Here is a 15,569-nt window from a genome sequence, read left to right as displayed (position 1 = left end):
AAAACCAAGCCCTTCCACCACAATTACACAACAACTGAAAGCACAAAAGAGTACTTATCATCTTACTAAATAAATCAACATGAATATGCTATTTCTAACACTGTTCTTTAGTTGATGATATATTCTAATAACTACAAACTTATTTTTTTTTTTATGTCTTGAATTAAAGGAACCTTAATGCAATCTAGTTTAGAAGAAAATATCCTTACTACATAAATCTATACATCCCATTATGGTTCCATCGCTGCCAAAAATCTTGCTCAACATTATTCATACTTAGCACAGCCTCACCTAGATACTTAAAACTTTTTTGAAATGAAATGCTAGTTAGATTATTTGTATTATCCCAACAGACAATTACCACAATTGTTAATCAAATACCTGTTGGCTAAAATGTGAATCTTAAATAGGAAACCTCATGCAACAAATCTCCCAAAACATTTTATTACAAGCACATAATACATGCAACTTAAGTGCTAACACAATCATTAAAAGGTTTTAGCGAATCAAAAACTCGTTTCTCTCCTGATGGTTTCCCACGAGCTAATTAGATACCTTCATGAATCTCTTACTATTAAGCGCCTAGCACCTAATTCGAGTGAGACTACATCCCTACCCTAGGCAGACCGATACTTGGATCTCCTCTCCTGTCAGCAGCCACCACCTGTGATAACATCGTCAAACCACCAGCTGCTAAGCTACTGTCCAACAACCTCAAAATTACCAGGAAAAGAGCATTACTGCAATGGTGACTACAGACAGTAAAGGGAAAAGTTTTTCAAAAAGACAGAGGATTGTAGGACAAGAAGACATGGAAAATTGCTTGCAGAACACCCCCTTGAGTGCCAATTTTTCTTTTTCCAATTCACTTTTCTCACCATGGTTATTTGTCCTCTGAGCAAATGAAAGCATAGACACAGGGAGAGAGAAGAATTTCTTGATCCCAACATTGCCAAGGTACCTAGCTGATCCTCCACTTCACCCACTTCACAGGAAGTACTTTATTTAGAGAAACCTTCCTAATTAAAGGCAAACAATGCAGTACCTTACTGTTACTGCTCTAGCATGAGCTGTGAATGGACCTACAAACCCAATCTTAGTCCAAAACAAGAACATTATGTCAGTGAAAGAATACAAGAATATTTATCTTGGAAACAGTTGGAGCCGTGAACTATCTGACAGGGATCATCTAATGGTTAAAAAACTGGAAAAGCTTTAAGAAGTTTCAAAACATATTCACTCAACAAATAAATGGCTGCCTGGTTGGGTGTTAGGCTATAGGCCTATCAATTGCTAAGGTCACTTAAGTCCATTACCACCAAGCTCCATCCACCAACAGAAAAATCTTTAACACTTTCTTTACGTTGGATAATTCCAATAAAACTGCTCTGACACATTGCCCCAGTCAAAAATTTGAAAAGATAAAAGTGTCGGAACACTTCTAACATGCTTTGAGAGCCTTAGAATTATGTGGTGGTCAGCCTGTTTATTTTGGCAGCAAGTTGGTGGCTGCTAATTGGAGGGAAGTTCCAAGGCACTCTTTCTGCAACTGCTATTTGGAGAGTTTGCAAAGGATGAAACATATACACCCAATCAAAACAAGGAGGCTAGGGGTTCCTCCTCCCTAGATATCCACAGAGGCATCTCATTAACTTGTAGGACAGCTAACCCTATAAAGATATATAGTTTTATTGGAATGATCTTAAATCTGCTAAGTGCATTCCAGTATACATAATACAGCTCTGCAGTAACTAAAACTATTCTAAATAAGAGGACCATGCTAACCACTTAAACTACTACAAACTGCACACCCAACATTAGTGTGAATCAGTCATATAAAAAAGAGGCAGGACATATTTACTCAAAACACCAAATAATAATGCTTAACACTGCATATCTTTGGGAGGGGGATTGAATGAAGCAGTAGTTTTCAGTTATACAAAGTATGGAGTTCATCTGTTAACCCCTTCCCTTACCACTTTTGTTTTTCAAAGTATGGTCCAAAGATCAATTTTTTTTTCATGGTTCTGAAATGTTACAGATAGAAAAACAAACACAAAATTATTAGGAATATTAATATTTTTTGAAAATACTACATAATGAAATGTGCTGCTGCTGTGAGTTCAAGTTATTTCAACATAGGCAATAATAACCATAAAAAATAGAATATGTAACTTTAGATTGTGCAAGGCATTACATAAAAAAATATATGACAGATTTTTGATGATATGCGTAAATCCTATTACTTCATTACTTTTGAAAGAGCACCATTTATTGCTTGTATTATCCCAAGATGCTGACATCAACCATTGCTTTCCATACCTGCTTGTCTCTTCAGCAGTCATGTAAATCAGTTCATTAATGTATCAGGGAAACTATAAAATGTTTTCACAAATTATGATGTTCATCATTTGTATAACTGACTGTTATTATCATCGAATGCAAATGATTGAGCTGGTGCAATAAGAGGTAAAGATAACTTTGGTCCACCTCATAGCATCAGCTGGACTGAGTCAGAGCTTGTAGATTCTTGATGTATTTTTCCTTATTGTTAGTCTGTATAGTCATTACTGTTCTATCAATCTTTCCTTAGCATATTAAAGGTGAAAAATACTGGAAAAGTAAAAATCAAATAGACACTTACACCTCCACTACAAGACACTGATTTTGTCTGGTGGACAACCCAAGTTGGAGCTTTTCTCCTCATTAGATAACATATTATCTTGATTTTGTGTGTGTGCATTATCATCATTATCATATTCCTCATCACTCAGCATATTGGGGATGAAAGAAACAATGGAAAGGTAAACAAAAATAAGGAAGACCATTAAAGAGACTCCTCACCATGCTGTCATTTGTGGATGTAAACAAGTGCTTGTGAAGCCATCTATTGATAGAGATGACACTTATTATATTCTTACTTACTGGGAATGACTGGATATGTATATGGAACCCCACGTGAGTATTCTTGGCATAGTACTTTTCAAAACATAAGTGAACTGAGTTAACTTGGTATAATAATCATTTACTAACACTCAGCTTGAGTATCCTCAGGATAGTAAGGGTGGGGGTTGAAGTGCTTTACATGAGAGTGTGGAGGAGGTAAGGGAATAACAAAAGGGGCATGAAGACTGAAGGCATGGATGACGCATTGCATAAGATAGAGTTGCAGAAGCATACATGCTCTCCAACAATTCCTTTGAAAGTCATTGCCTGACAAATGGTTGGATACTTCTTGTCAGCACATCCTCTCTTTGAGTCTCCTAAGCCCACTGTAAAGAGATGAAACAGCATTAGATTGATAAAGGACATTTGTTTTCAAGACAATGCTATTATCTCTATCACACCTATCAATCTAAATTTTTTACTATGGTGTAACCTCTTGCAGGCCAAGCTTGGTAAAACTACATGGCTGCATATAAAAAGTAAACAATGTTAAGTTGCTAGGACAAACCACAAAATAAGACACAGTACGTACTCTTTACCTTACATACACCTCACTCAAATTGAGTGGTTATCATACATAATATAGTAGAAAAACTAAAATGTAAATGAAGAACAAAGGCAAGTAATCCTTATAAGGAAAACTCAAAGGTCTAAAATTACTTTCTCTAAATCAGTACATGCTACCAAGAGATTTAAATGAAGCTTTCAAAAATTTTCAATTTCAATATATCTCAGTTTCTCTCCACTAGCTAAAGATTCAACTACCAAAAATAACCATGATATCAAGGGGAAAAAAAAGCAGTCTAATATAGACAAAATTTTTCTCATAGGGTTACAGTACACTAGATTTTTCTAGCATTACTTACTGTTGAGGAAAAGATTATCAAAACCTTAAAATCAGAGCTTGAAAAAGCATGAACTATCAGTAAACAATCTGATCAAGATGGAAAAATGAATTTTGTATTATTGGACATTATTCAATACATTCTTTTTACCCTTCCTATCCAAAGTATCCCTCTGTAGTGTTTGATTATGGTACTTTTCAATATACACTTGCCTGTAAAATTTCCATGTCTGAATGCTATTTCCTCCACTATTCTGCAATACTATCCAGTCTCTTCCGATTATACACTTGAAATACCATTACTGTCCTCTGCAGATAACCTCATCTTGAGCCATTGCTCTCCTCTTATCTGCTCTTCCACTAACTTTCATAATATCCAGTATTCCTCATAGTTTCTTCATACCTCAAGGTATCCTATCTTGCTACTACACACCAACTTCTTCGAGAATTAGTCACATCTGCACTTACTAACCATCTAAATGCTGTTAGCCCAACTTTCAAAGTTATATGGTGGTATAAGTTACAACAATATTATATGGTTGTAAGGCATGGGCTATAGATAGGGTTGTACATAGGAGGGTATATGTGTTGGATATGAAATGTTTGAGTTCAATATGTGATGTGAGGTGGTTTGATTGAATAAGTAATAATGGGTAAGACAGATGTGTGGTAATAAAAAGGGTGTGGTTGATAGTGCAGAAGAGGGTGTGTTGAAATGGTTTGGATACATGAAAAGAATTAGTGAGGAAAGTCTGAAAAAGATGTGTCAGAGATGGAGGGAACAAGAAGCAGGAAAGATGGAGTGGAAAAGATTTTGAGCAATCAGGGCTTGAACATGCAGGAGGGTGAAAAGTGTGCACAGAATAGAGTGAATTGGAACGATGTGGTATACTAGGGTTGATGTGCTGTCAGTGGATTCAACCAGGCATATGAAACACCTGGGGTAAACCATGGAAAGGTCTATGGGACCTAGACGTGGATAGGGAGCTGTGGTTTCATTGCATTACAGATGAGAGCTAGAGACTGAATATGAACAAATGGATGTGTCCTTTTTGTCCATTTTCCTAGTGCTACCCCACTGGAGCAAGGGTAGCGATGCTGTTTCCTGTAGGGCAGGGTAGCGCCAGGAACGGATGAAGGCAAGCAAGAATAAATATGTACGTGCTTATATGTATGTATGTATGGGCATATATATATATATGGATTTGTATGTAGCATTTATGGATCTGGAGAAGGCATATGCTCGAGTTGATAGAGATGCTCTGTGGAAGGTATTAAGAATATATGGTGTGGGAGGCAAGTTGTTAGAAGCAGTGAAAAGTTTTTATCGAGGATGTACGGCATGTGTACATGTAGGAAGAGAGGAAAGTGATTGGTTCTCAGTGAATGTAGGTTTGCGGCAGGGGTGCATGATGTCTCCATGGTTGTTTAATTTGTTTATGGATGGGGTTGTTAGGGAGGTGAATGCAAGAGTTTTGGAGAGGGGGGGCAAGTATGCAGTCTGTTGTGGATGAGAGAGCTTGGGAAGTGAGTCAGTTGTTGTTCGCTGATGATACAGTGCTGGTGGCTGATTCATGTGAGAAACTGCAGAAGCTGGAGACTGAGTTTGGTAAAGTGTGTGAAAGAAGAAAGCTGAGAGTAAAAGTGAATAAGAGCAAGGTTAATAGGTACAGTAGGGTTGAGGGACAAGTAAACTGGGAGGTAAGTTTGAATGGAGAAGAACTGGAAGAAGTCAATTGGGAGGTAAGTTTGAATGGAGAAGAAATGGAAGAAGTGAAGTGTTTTAGATATCTGGGAGTGGATTTGGCAGATGGAACCATGGAAACTGAAGTGAGTCATAGGGTGCGGGAGGGGGCAAAAGTTCTGGGAGCGTTGAAAAATAAGTGGAAGGTGAGAACATCATCTCGGAAAGCAAAAATGGGTATGTTTGAAGGAATAGTGGTTCTGACAATGTTATATGGTTGTGAAGTGTGGGCTATAGAGTAGTGTGAAAGAGGGTGGATGTGCTGGAAATGAGATGTTTGAGAACAATAAGTGGTGCAATATGTGGTGTGAGGTGGTTTGATCGAGTAAGTAATGAAAGGGTAAGAGAGATGCGTGGTAATGAAAGGAGTGTGGTTGAGAGAGCCATTCTTTCGTCTGTTTCCTTGTGCTACCTCACTAACGCAGGAGACAGCGACAAAGTATAATAAATATGAAATAACTATATATAAATAATATACATTTTTTTTTCTTTTTGCCACTGTCTCCCGCGTTTGCGAGGTAGCGCAAGGAAACAGACAAAAGAAATGGCCCAACCCACCCCCATACACATGTATATACATACGTCCACACACGCAAATATACATACCTACACAGCTTTCCATGGTTTACCCCAGACGCTTCACATTCCCTGATTCAATCCACTGACAGCAAGAACGTCAACCCCAGTATACCACATCGATCCAATTCACTCTATTCCTTGCCCTCCTTTCACCCTCCTGCATGCTCAGGCCCCGATCACACAAAATCTTTTTCACTCCATCTTTCCACCTCCAATTGGGTCTCCCACTTCTCCTCATTCCCTCCACCTCCGACACATATATCCTCTTGGTCAATCTTTCCTCACTCATTCTCTCCATGTGCCCAAACCATTTCAAAACACCCTCTTCTGCTCTCTCAACCACGCTCTTTTTATTTCCACACATCTCTCTTACCCTTACGTTACTTACTCGATCAAACCAACTCACACCACACATTGTCCTCAAACACCTCATTTCCAGCACATCCATCCTGCTGCGCACAACTCTATCCATAGCCCACGCCTCGCAACCATACAACATTGTTGAAACCACTATTCCCTCAAACATACCCATTTTTGCTTTCCGAGATAATGTTCTTGACTTCCAAACATTCTTCAAGGCTCCCAGGATTTTCGCCCCCTCCCCCACCCTATGATCCACTTCCGCTTCCATGGTTCCATCCGCTGCCAGATCCACTCCCAGATATCTAAAACACTTTACTTCCTCCAGTTTTACTCCATTCAAACTTACCTCCCAATTGACTTGACCCTCAACCCTACTGTACCTAATTACCTTGCTCTTATTCACATTTACTCTTAACTTTCTTCTTTCACACACTTTACCAAACTCAGTCACCAGCTTCTGCAGTTTCTCACATGAATCAGCCACCAGCGCTGTATCATCAGCGAACAACTGACTCACTTCCCAAGCTCTCTCATCCCCAACAGACTTCATACTTGCCCCTCTTTCCAAAACTCTTGCGTTCACCTCCCTAACAACCCCATCCATAAACAAATTAAACAACCATGGAGACATCACACACCCCTGCCGCAAACCTACATTCACTGAGAACCAATCACTTTCCTCTCTTCCTACACGTACACATGCCTTACAAGATTATTAGTGAAAGAGAAGAGAGAGGCATTTGGACGATTTTTGCAGGGAAAAAATGCAACTGAGTGGGAGATGTATAAAAGAAAGAGACAGGAGGTCAAGAGAAAGGTGCAAGAGGTGAAAAAGAGGGCAAATGAGAGTTGGGGTGAGAGAGTATCATTAAATTCTAGGGAGAATAAAAAGATGTACTGGAAGGAGGTAAATAAAGTGAGTAAGACGAGGGAGCAAATGGGAACTTCAGTGAAGGGTGCAAATGGGGAGGTGATAACAATTAGTGGTGATGTGAGAAGGAGATGGAGTGAGTATTTTGAAGGTTTGTTGAATGTGTTTGAGGATATAGTGGCAGATATAGGGTATTTTGGTCGAGGTGGTGTGCAAAGTGAGAGGGTTAGGGAAAATGATTTGGTAAACAGAGAAGAGGTAGTAAAAGCTTTGTGGAAGATGAGCCGGCAAGGCAGCAGGTTTGGATGGTATTGCAGTGGAAATAATTTTTTTTTTTTTTTTTTCATACTATTTGCTATTCCCTGCGTTAGCGAGGTAGCGTTAAGAACAGAGAACTGGGCCTTAGAGGGAATATCCTCACCTGACCCCCTTCTCTGTTCCTTCTTTTGGAAAATTAAAAAAAAACAAGAAAGGGGAGGATTTCCAGCCACCCGCTCCCTCCCCTTTTAGTCGCCTTCTACGACACGCAGGGAATACGTGGGAAGTATTCTTTCTCCCCTATCCCCAGGGATAATATATATATATATATATATATATATATTTTGTTTTTTTTTGCTTTGTCGCTGTCTCCTGCGTTTGCGAGGTAGCGCAAGGAAACAGACGAAAGAAATGGCCCAACCCACCCCCATACACCTGTATATACATATGTCCACACACGCAAAATATACATACCTACACAGCTTTCCATGGTTTACCCCAGACGCTTCACATGCCCCGATTTAATCCACTGACAGCACGTCAACCCCGGTATACCACATCGCTCCAATTCACTCTATTCCTTGCCCTCCTTTCACCCTCCTGCATGTTCAGGCCCCGATCACACAAAATCTTTTTCACTCCATCTTTCCACCTCCAATTTGGTCTCCCTCTTCTCCTCGTTCCCTCCACCTCCGACACATATATCCTCTTGGTCAATCTTTCCTCACTCATTCTCTCCATGTGCCCAAACCATTTCAAAACACCCTCTTCTGCTCTCTCAACCACGCTCTTTTTATTTCCACACATCTCTCTTACCCTTACGTTACTTACTCGATCAAACCACCTCACACCACACATTGTCCTCAAACATCTCATTTCCAGCACATCCATCCTCCTGCGCACCACTCTATCCATAGCCCACGCCTCGCAACCATACAACATTGTTGGAACCACTATTCCTTCAAACATACCCATTTTTGCTTTCCGAGATAATGTTCTCGACTTCCACACATTCTTCAAGGCTCCCAGAATTTACGCCCCCTCCCCCATCCTATGATCCACTTCCGCTTCCATGTTTCCATCCGCTGCCAGATCCACTCCCAGATATCTAAAACACTTTACTTCCTCCAGTTTTTCTCAATTCAAACTCACCTCCCAATTGACTTGACCCTCAACCCTACTATACCTAATAACCTTGCTCTTATTCACATTTACTCTTAACTTTCTTCTTTCACACACTTTACCAAACTCAGTCACCAGCTTCTGCAGTTTCTCACATGAATCAGCCACCAGCGCTGTATCATCAGCGAACAACAACTGACTCACTTCCCAAGCTCTCTCATCCCCAACAGACTTCATACTTGCCCCTCTTTCCAAAACTCTTGCATTCACCTCCCTAACAACCCCATCCATAAACAAATTAAACAACCATGGAGACATCACACACCCCTGCCGCAAACCTACATTCACTGAGAACCAATCACTTTCCTTTCCTTCCTACACGTACACCTGCCTTACATCCTCGATAAAAACTTTTCACTGCTTCTAACAACTTGCCTCCAACACCATATATTCTTAATACCTTCCACAGAGCATCTCTATCAACTCTATCATATGCCTTCTCCAGATCCATAAATGCTACATACAAGTCCATTTGCTTTTCTAAGTATTTCTCACATACATTCTTCAAAGCAAACACCTGATCCACACATCCTCTACCACTTCTGAAACCACACTGCTCTTCCCCAATCTGATGCTCTGTACATGCCTTCACCCTCTCAATCAATACCCTCCCATATAATTTACCAGGAATACTCAACTAACTTATACCTCTGTAATTTGAGCACTCACTCTTATCCCCTTTGCCTTTGTACAATGGCACTATGCACGCATTCTGCCAATATAAGTAGATGGGACATTCTTCTGTTTTCTAGCACTACTTTGATGATCTGGGAAACGACAATCAAGTATGATAAATAATATATAAGTAAATCCTCAAAAATCCTCTCTACTCAAAATACACAATGCCAACATAAAATATTGACACTAATGACTCAACAGCATCTAACTGAAACTACAATCTGTGCACCACTTATCTCTTCAACATTACAAACTTCCTTTCAACAAAACACAGAACCCTTATGCCAAGGATGCAATTTTTTTCCATACAGAAGACACTGAAAACCACTCCTTAACTGTCCTGAACTCATCCTACAAAGGAAGAGCATTAACCTCAAATTACCTATCTTGTGGTCTTGCCCAGTGGTCATGGCCAGCTTTCAAAGCAAGGTTAGCTCCCTAGAAGGGAGTCCTTTCATACATATTCACCATCTCCCACATTAGCAAGGTAGTGTTAAGAACAGAGGATGAGCATTAAAGGGACTATCCTCACTTGACCTCCTTCTCTGTTCCTTCTTTTGGAAAATACCTGCTCAACTTTCTCATCCTAGTAATAAATATATGAGCCTCTGAAGTAAAATCTTTATTTAGGTATCTCTTCTGATCCTAATTCTTAAAACTGATGACACATGAGGGGAGAATTTCCAGCCCCTAAACTAAGCTGAAAGCATTACAAAATGGGAGGATCAAGTGAGGACTACATCAGTCCAAAACCTGAAAAATACTTGTGAAAAATCTTAAATTATTATCAACTTTTCTTCTTTGCTTCTGATAAATAATGTGCAAAAACAATTTTGCTCATTCCATCTGATGAAATTAAAATCATAAGACAAAACAGATAATCACTTACAGACACTGGCACCCATGGAGAAGCAGGATGTTGTTGGACAAAACTGATAGCTAGTGGAGTCACTTCCAATCTCATGAGTGTAGCAGAACCAACCATCAACTGCAAATAAGATAAATTGCAACAAAATATTTCTTTTACATGTATATTAAATAGGAAAAAGATAGTAAGGTAATAGAAATACAGGAAAAACATAATTTATTGTTTTTATTACCTTGTCCAGAGTAGGGACATTTTTAGACATGTGGAAGTCCCTACTCTTATACCTCTGTTGTCACAGAACTTTTTACCCTCATGCTGCAAATACGTGAAGCATCTTGGGTAAACCATGGAAAATTTTGTGGGGCCTAGACGTGGAAAGGGAGCTGTGGTTTTGGTGCATTACACATGACAGCTAGAGACTGACTGAGAACGAATGTGGCCTTTGTTGTCTTTTCCTTCCACTACCTCGTGCAGGGGGAGGGGGTTGTCATTTTATGTGTGGCAGGGTGGCGACAGGAATGAATAAAGGCAGCAAGTATGAATTATGAACATGTGTATATATATGTATATGTCTGTGTATGTATATATATGTATACATTGAAATGTATAGGTATGTAAGTGTGAATGTGTGGACGTTTGTGTATGTACATGTGTATGTGGGTGGGTTGGGCCATTCTTTCATCTGTTTCTTTGCACTACCTCGCTAACATGGGAGACAGCAACAAAGTATAATAAATATATGAATGGTATTGCTGTGGAATTTATTAAAAAAGGGGGTGACTGTATTGTTGACTGATTGGTAAGGTTATTTAATGTATGTATGACTCATGGTGAGGTGCCTGAGGATTGGCGGAATGCTTACATAGTGCCATTGTACAAAGGCAAAGGGGATAAAAGTGAGTGCTCAAATTACAGAGGTATAAGTTTGTTGAGTATTCCTGAGAACTTATATGGGAGGGTATTGATTGAGAGGGTGAAGGCATGTACAGAGCATCAGATTGGGGAAGAGCAGTGTGGTTTCAAAATTGGTAGAGAATGTGTGGATCAGGTGTTTGCTTTGAAGAATGTATGTGAGAAATACTTAGAAAAGCAAATGGATTTGTATGTAGCATTTATGGATCTGGAGAAGGCATATGATAGAGTTGATAGAGATGCTCTGTGGAAGGTATTAAGAATATATGGTGTGGGAGGCAAGTTGTTAGAAGCAGTGAAAAGTTTTTATCAAGGATGTTAGGCATGTGTACGAGTAGGAAGAAAGGAAAGTGATTGGTTCTCAATGAATGTAGGTTTGCGGCAGGGGTGTGTGATGTCTCCATGGTTGTTTAATTTGTTTATGGATGGGGTTGTTAGGGAGGTGAATGCAAGAGTTTTGGAAAGAGGGGCAAGTATGCAGTCTGTTGTGGATGAGAGAGCTTGGGAAGTGTCAGTTGTTGTTCGCTGATGATACAGCGCTGGTGGCTGATTCATGTGAGAAACTGCAGAAGCTGGTGACTGATTTTGGTAAAGTATGTGAAAGAAGAGAGCTGAGAGTAAATGTGAATAAGAGCAAGGTTAATAGGTACAGTAGGGTTGAGGGTCAAGTCAATTGGGAGGTAAGTTTGAATGGAGAAAAACTGAAGGAAGTGAAGTGTCTTAGATATCTGGGAGTGGATTTGGCAGCAGATGGAACCATGGAAGCGGAAGTAAATCATAGGGTGGAGGAGGGGGCGAAAATTCTTGGAGCCTTGAAGAATGTGTGGAAGTCGAGAACATTATCTCAGAGAGCAAAAATGGGTATGTTTGAAGGAATAGTGGTTCCAACAATGTTATATAGTTGCGAGGCATGGGCTATGGATAGAGTTGTGCGCAGGAGGGTGGATGTGCTGGAAATGAGATGTTTGAGGACAATATGTGGTGTGAGGTGGTTTGATCGAGCAAGTAATAATAGGGTAAGGAGATGTGTGGTAATAAAAAGAGTGTGGTTGAGAGAGCAGAAGAGGGTGTTTTGAAATGGTTTGGTCACATGGAGAGAATGAGAGAGGAAAGATTGACGAAGAGGATATATGTGTCAGAGGTGGAGGGAACAGAGAAGTGGGAGACCAAATTGGAGGTGGAAAGATGGAGTGAAAAAGATTTTGAGTGATCGGGGCCTGAACATGCAGGAGGGTGAAAGGCGTGCAAGGAATAGAGTGAATTGGAACGATATGGTATACAGGGGTCGACCTGCTGTCAATGGATTGAACCAGGGCATGTGAAGCGTCTGGGGTAAACCATGGAAAGTTCTGTGGGGTCTGGATGTGGAAAGGGAGCTGTGGTTTCGGTGCATTATTACATGACAGCTAGAGATTGAGTGTCAACAAATGTGGCCTTTGTTGCCTTTTCCTAGCGCTACCTCGCACACATGAGAGGGGAGGGGGTTGTTATTTCATGTGTGGCGAGGTGGGGATGGGAATGAATAAAGGCAGACTATGAATTATGTACATGTGTATATATGTATATGTCTGTGTGTCTATATATATATATATGTTTACGTTGAGATGTATAGGTATGTATATTTGCATGTGTCGACGTGTATGTATATACATATGTATGTGGGTGGGTTGGTCCATTCTTTTGTCTGTTTCCTTGCGCTACCTCGCTAACACTGGAGACAGCGACAAAGCAAAGTAATCATAAAAAGAAATGATATATCCAATGAAGAGAATGAAAAAGGAAAGAGGACAGTCAGAAGACAAAGAACTGGAAAAGTCACATGTGACAAGAGGCTAGGGCAGCCCCGACAGAGCTGCAGGGAGGGTAGGAGTGTTAGATGTTAATGTCAGAGTGAAAGTAACGTACCCAAAAAACTGATGTGTCAATAAGTAGTGGCATAAAGCAGTAATTAAAGGATCATATATGGAAAAGTGCACCTAATATTATGTCATGGAAACTAAGCTTACCAAAGATAACCTCTAACCTCTAAACTTTTGCCCAGTGAGGTGCAAGAAAGGAAAAAGAAGGCAGAGGAAAGGAAGGATTAGCCCTCTTAATTAAAAAGTGCCTAAAGTTTCAAGAAATAGTGATAGATGGCCCATTCAGACAATACATAAAGGGAATAGTAAGTGTAAACATAGAGCATAGTATTATACAATGATAACAATGAGGGAACAATTACATTCACTTCTTAGATATGATAAAGTACAGATAATGGGGGATTCTAATTACTGAGACAAACTAGGGGAATTTGGATTCTCACAGTGACAGGGAGTCATGGTGATTCAAGACATTTCCAAACCATTCTTCCCCTTTGCCCTTGAGCTGCGTTTCACTCAGGGCCAGAACTTCCAGGTTTCTTTCCTCAAACATACTTCTATCACACACGTTTCCTTCCTCAAACATACTACCTATCTCTCTTTTCTTCTCATCTTGGTTACATCCACACACATTCAGACACCACGATCAGCCTTCGAGGATAATGAGCACTCTCCACTTGATTCCTTCTTCCTCTTTTAAAAATTGTATTGTGTGTACGTATGTATGTATAAATGTATAAGTAAGGGCAGAAACATTTTCTCCTTCCCCACTTCTAATTCTAATTTATTGCCATTACTGATCTACAGTTGAACCATGCTAAACTTACCTCCATGAAGGATCCCCAATAGCATGATGACACATGTAACAGTTCTGAAGTTAATCCTGTAAACCAAGAAACAAGAGTCAGATATTTTCAAAATAGGGTGGGCTAGGCTACGGTTATAACAAAAGCAAATGCATAAAAAAGCAAATGTGTAAAGAAGCAAATGCATAACAAAAGTAAATACATTACACAAGCTGATACATGTCAAGGAGAATAAAAGACATTTACATAAATGAGCAACAAAATCTTCCTGGAGATTTACATTGACCTCCTCAATTAACAATATTAACCTTGTTCCCTCCACCAAAGAAGACATTAAAAGCTGATAAAATAAGACAAATAGAACCTGAACTGATGGATATACTATTTGACAAAGTGAATGAACTTAGGTTGACACCACTAACTGAAAGGAATTCGAGGAGACCCAAATGAAGGCCATATTAAATTTTTGGAAAATGTATTAAACATGATTCTTCTACTCAGCATCAGGAAACCTAGTAAAGTATATATGTGTTACTAGCACCAGGAATCCTAGTAAAGTATATATGTGTTGTTGATTGGTTGGTAAGGATATTCAATGTATGTATGGATCATGGTGAAGTGCCTGAGGATTGGCGGAATGCATGCAGAGTGCCAGTGTACAAAGGCAAAAGGGATAAAGGTGAGTGTTCAAATTACAGAGGCATAAGTTTACGGAGTATTCCTGGGAAATTATATGGGAGGGTATTGATTAAGAAGGTAAAGGCATGTACAGAGCATCAGACTGGGGAAGAGCAGTATAGATTCAGAAGCGGTAGAGGATGTGTGGTTCAGGTGTATGCTTTGAAAAATGTATGCGGGAAATACTTGGAAAAAAAACATGGATTTGTATATAGCATTTATGGATCTGGAGAAGGCATATGATAAGGTTGATAAAGATGCTTTGTGGAAAGTTTTAAGAGTATATGGCGTGGGAGGTAAGTCACTAGAAGCAGTGGAAAGTTTTTACCAAGGTTGTAAGGCATGTGTATGAGTAGGAAGAGAGGAGAGTGATTGGTTCCCAGTAAATGTCGGTTTGCAGCAGGGGTGTGTGATGTCCCCATGGTTGTTTAATTTGTTTATGGATTGGGTGGTTAGGGAGGTGAATGCAAGAGTCTTGGAGAGAGAGGGGCCTGGGAAGTGAGTCAGTTGTTCGCTGATGATACAGCACTGGTGGCTGATTAGGGTGAGAAACTGCAGAGGTTGGTGACTGAGTTTGGTAAAGTGTGCGAAAGGAGAAAGTTGAGAGTAAATGTGAATAAAAGCAAGTTTATTAGGTTCATTAGGGTTGAGGGACAAGTTAATTGGGAGGTAAGTTTGAATGGAGAAAAACTGGAGGAAGTGAAGTGTTTTAGATATGTGGGAAAGAACTTTGCAGCAGATGGAACCATGGAAGCAAAAATAAGTTCACATGGTGGGGGAGAGGGCGAAGGTTCAGGGAGCGTTGAAGAACGTGTGAAAGGCGAGAGTTTTATCTGAGAGCGAAAATGGGTATGTTTGAAGGAATACTGGTTTCAACAATGTTATATGGTTGTGAGGCATGGGCTATAGATATGGTTGTACAGAGGAGGGTGGATGTGTTGAAAATGAAATGTTTGAGGACAATATGTGGTGTGAGGTGGT

The 15,569-nt window shown here is 39.8% G+C and overlaps 1 protein-coding gene across 1 annotated transcript in view; it reads right to left on the bottom strand.

Moving 5' to 3' along the window:
• Positions 1-428: 428 nt before the first annotated feature.
• Positions 429-15,569, bottom strand: part of LOC139749758 (uncharacterized) — a 26,129-nt gene continuing 10,988 nt past the window's right edge. The window contains exons 2-4 of the mRNA XM_071663977.1: positions 13,932-13,987; positions 10,355-10,453; positions 429-3,272 (exon numbers count right to left, since the gene is read on the bottom strand). Of these exons, the coding sequence (XP_071520078.1) occupies positions 3,082-3,272; positions 10,355-10,453; positions 13,932-13,987 (346 nt within the window). The 3' untranslated portion in view covers positions 429-3,081. The remainder of the gene's footprint in view (positions 3,273-10,354; positions 10,454-13,931; positions 13,988-15,569) is intronic.

This window comes from Panulirus ornatus, chromosome 8, assembly GCF_036320965.1.
Source record: "Panulirus ornatus isolate Po-2019 chromosome 8, ASM3632096v1, whole genome shotgun sequence".
NCBI lineage: Eukaryota > Metazoa > Arthropoda > Malacostraca > Decapoda > Palinuridae > Panulirus > Panulirus ornatus.
This window is presented reverse-complemented; position numbering and strand designations above follow the sequence as displayed.